Genomic DNA, 2,768 nt, shown 5'->3' with positions numbered 1-2,768 from the left:
GACAAAGTTTGACTTTAAATTTGTAAGTAGATTTCGGATTCAAAATCTGTCGTATGTATGTTATAACAACCAATGCACTGCAATCGGTGACTAAAGGTTTCCCATACGGCATACTTAACTCAAGTGAAATCAGCATCTTTGTCGGACATAATGATCGCTTTAAAATATTAGTGGGAAGATCTATGAAGCTGCTATTACTTTTTGTAATACCACGACACCAGACCAGCTCATGCGTGGATAGAACGAAGACTACACTGTAGACTTTTTAATTTTAGTCCTATTTGCTCGGTTTTCGGGACAGTACCGGTATCCAAGAGAGTGCAGCAAACATGTTGCCCTTTTATTTGTCCTACGGACGTCTCAGTCGCCGACTGAGGTCCGTGTAACATATGCAAAACAGCTACTAACACGCAAACCAGGCTGAATTTTTCGACTTGCACCCATTGAAAAAGGCATTGTTAAGACTACGACGCTGCCAAAAAGTTACAGGACGTCGTTGTTAGCCGTCTTCTTTGAGCTGCACGCGCCTTCCTCCTCCACGATGTTCTGCTCTGGGTTCTTACAGGCAGCGATCTTGAGCTCGCACGGGTTCGAGTACCAGACACCGTCGGAGCCGCAAACGCGCAAAACGACGTCGGGGCAGGCGCTCGCACATTTCTTGCTAGCCTTCTCAGAGTCCTCATCACGGGGGGCGCCAAACTCCTTGCCGTAGATTCGCTTGTATTCGTCCAAGGGATTTTCTCTCGGACCCTTGCACTTTGCGGCCTCCATAGAGCACTTGTTAGGGTACATCACACCATTCTCGTCACTCACGGGTTGGTACACGGCAGGGCACATGATGTTGGGACAGTACGACTTCGGGGTCTCTTCAGCAGAGCCTTCTTCAGATGCTGGCTTCGACTTAGACCCGGTGAGTAAATCCTTTGTCATGGTCGGGCTTTCAGCATGGGCGGTGTTGATGGCGATGGCCATGAGGACGAGGCAGGCGGCAAACTTCATCTCAATGGCTTAAGTACCCAGTTGTCTGTCTACGCGCGAAATGAGAAATGATTAAAACATGACTGCCTCGAGCCAGGCTGTCAATCGTTTCCGTCCCCCCAGTAGCGCGACGCAAGCTCCGCCGGGCAGCGAAAAACGTTGTTCATCCCATCTGGGATTATTTTTCGTTGCTCGGGATTCATACGGTATTCAATTACAATACCGTTTAGTATTGTATTGGGACTTGATGCTTTGAAGACTGACCTATTATCCGGATATAGTCGGTTTCGCTCGTCAGTACGAAGGAAGAGCCATCAGATCATTATTAATAGCTGTGGTGGGAAAGACAGGCACAATCCTACATAAACTTCTTGGCTGTGGTGTAATGGTAAGAAAAAATGTCGATGAAATCGTATGATATTTCCCACTTAAGTACGTTTCTTGCCACCTTAGGGCTCACCAAAGAACTATTTCGGTCAGGTTTTAAAACAGCAGCAAAACTGACGAGTACTTTATCTAGTATTTCACTGTCACAGACAAAGCCGGAATACCGCAAACGGATTAAAGTCGATACAGCGAAATCGTGGTATTCGTTCTTGTTCTCTGCCGATAGCTTCGTTCATATCGTGCCTCTCGTAAACCTGCAGCCTGTGACGCTAGATTAACAGAAGTCGAAAGTTGGCACGATTGGTGCGGTGTGTTGGCAGTGCCAACACTCCACACCAACCTTTTTGAATTAGAGCAAGACTGGTCGATGTGAAATGGTATTTAAGTCTGCCAATTCGGCCACGTACTCGCTCATTAAAAAAAGGAATATTAATAATTCTGCTCTAGTTCACATATATCCTTAGCTTTTTTTTAACCAATCAACAATCAGCTACAAAATACTAGTTTCTGATTGGTAGCTCTTAACTGTCCGTAAATGGTGAACGTCCGTTCGCACATAAGTTTTATGGTAGGTCAATCAATGCGATTATTGTATGTTGCAAACTGCTCGTAATATATATTTAGTGCTCCACTCCTCCTCTCTACTTAAATCCCAGCAGCATTAACCCCTTGGTTCCCGGCGAAGTGTATCGAAAACGAGATAAATAATGTCGTAACTTACGACATGTCCATGTCACTACTTGTTTGTATGTGGCATATGTTCGACGTGCGTATAGGTGTATAAGTATTTGACAGGTTGCTCTCTCAGAAGTCGTAAGTTATACTACTTAGTAGCTAGCAGAAAACACTGTATGTCGTAAGCTGTCCCACATTAGAAAGTACAGCGGGAAGATCTGCTGCATATCGGGGAAAATTGGTGCACAGAGCTGTTTTATGAATCCAGATCAGTAGAATAGACAGAACAAAAAGTACAGATGCTCAAGGAAATGTGTATTACGACATGACAAGCGCCCACACTCTTTTGATGTCACGCTGGCAAGCCTACTCTTGTTCACTCTCATGTTCATCACCGCCGTCTTCCTCATCTTCACGAAGTCGCAACTCTCGACGGGTCTTTTTGTGGACACCTGCCTTCTTCCCCGGGCGTCGCAAGACAGCTCTCTTTCCCAGTGTTGCAGGAATGTTTTGGCCGCAGTCGAAGTCGTCGTACCAGATCTCAAAGCACGTTTTAGCTACACCCTTGTACTGACGTCGTATCTTGCTGCACAGCCAGCACTTTGCATCGTCAGTAGAACAGCGTTCGCAAAAGTAAGTTGTAGCAAACGACTTCTCCTTTCGATCCGTGCGCAACAGGGCACACACCTTTCAAGATCGCTGGCGACGCTTCTGAATGCCCGTAACGG

The 2,768-nt window shown here is 46.0% G+C and overlaps 1 protein-coding gene across 1 annotated transcript; it reads right to left on the bottom strand.

The window, feature by feature from the left end:
- Window positions 1–483: 483 nt before the first annotated feature.
- Window positions 484–999, bottom strand: PITG_22936 (Epi2-like protease inhibitor; the record flags this gene model as incomplete). The annotated part of the gene is made up of 1 exon (XM_002900965.1): window positions 484–999. The coding sequence occupies one exon, from the start codon at window positions 997–999 to the stop codon at window positions 484–486; it is 516 nt and encodes a 171-aa protein (XP_002901011.1).
- Window positions 1,000–2,768: the final 1,769 nt, after the last annotated feature.

The sequence above is a fragment of the Phytophthora infestans genome, genomic scaffold (genome assembly GCF_000142945.1).
Source record: "Phytophthora infestans T30-4 supercont1.23 genomic scaffold, whole genome shotgun sequence".
Lineage (NCBI taxonomy): Eukaryota > Oomycota > Peronosporomycetes > Peronosporales > Peronosporaceae > Phytophthora > Phytophthora infestans.
This window is presented reverse-complemented; position numbering and strand designations above follow the sequence as displayed.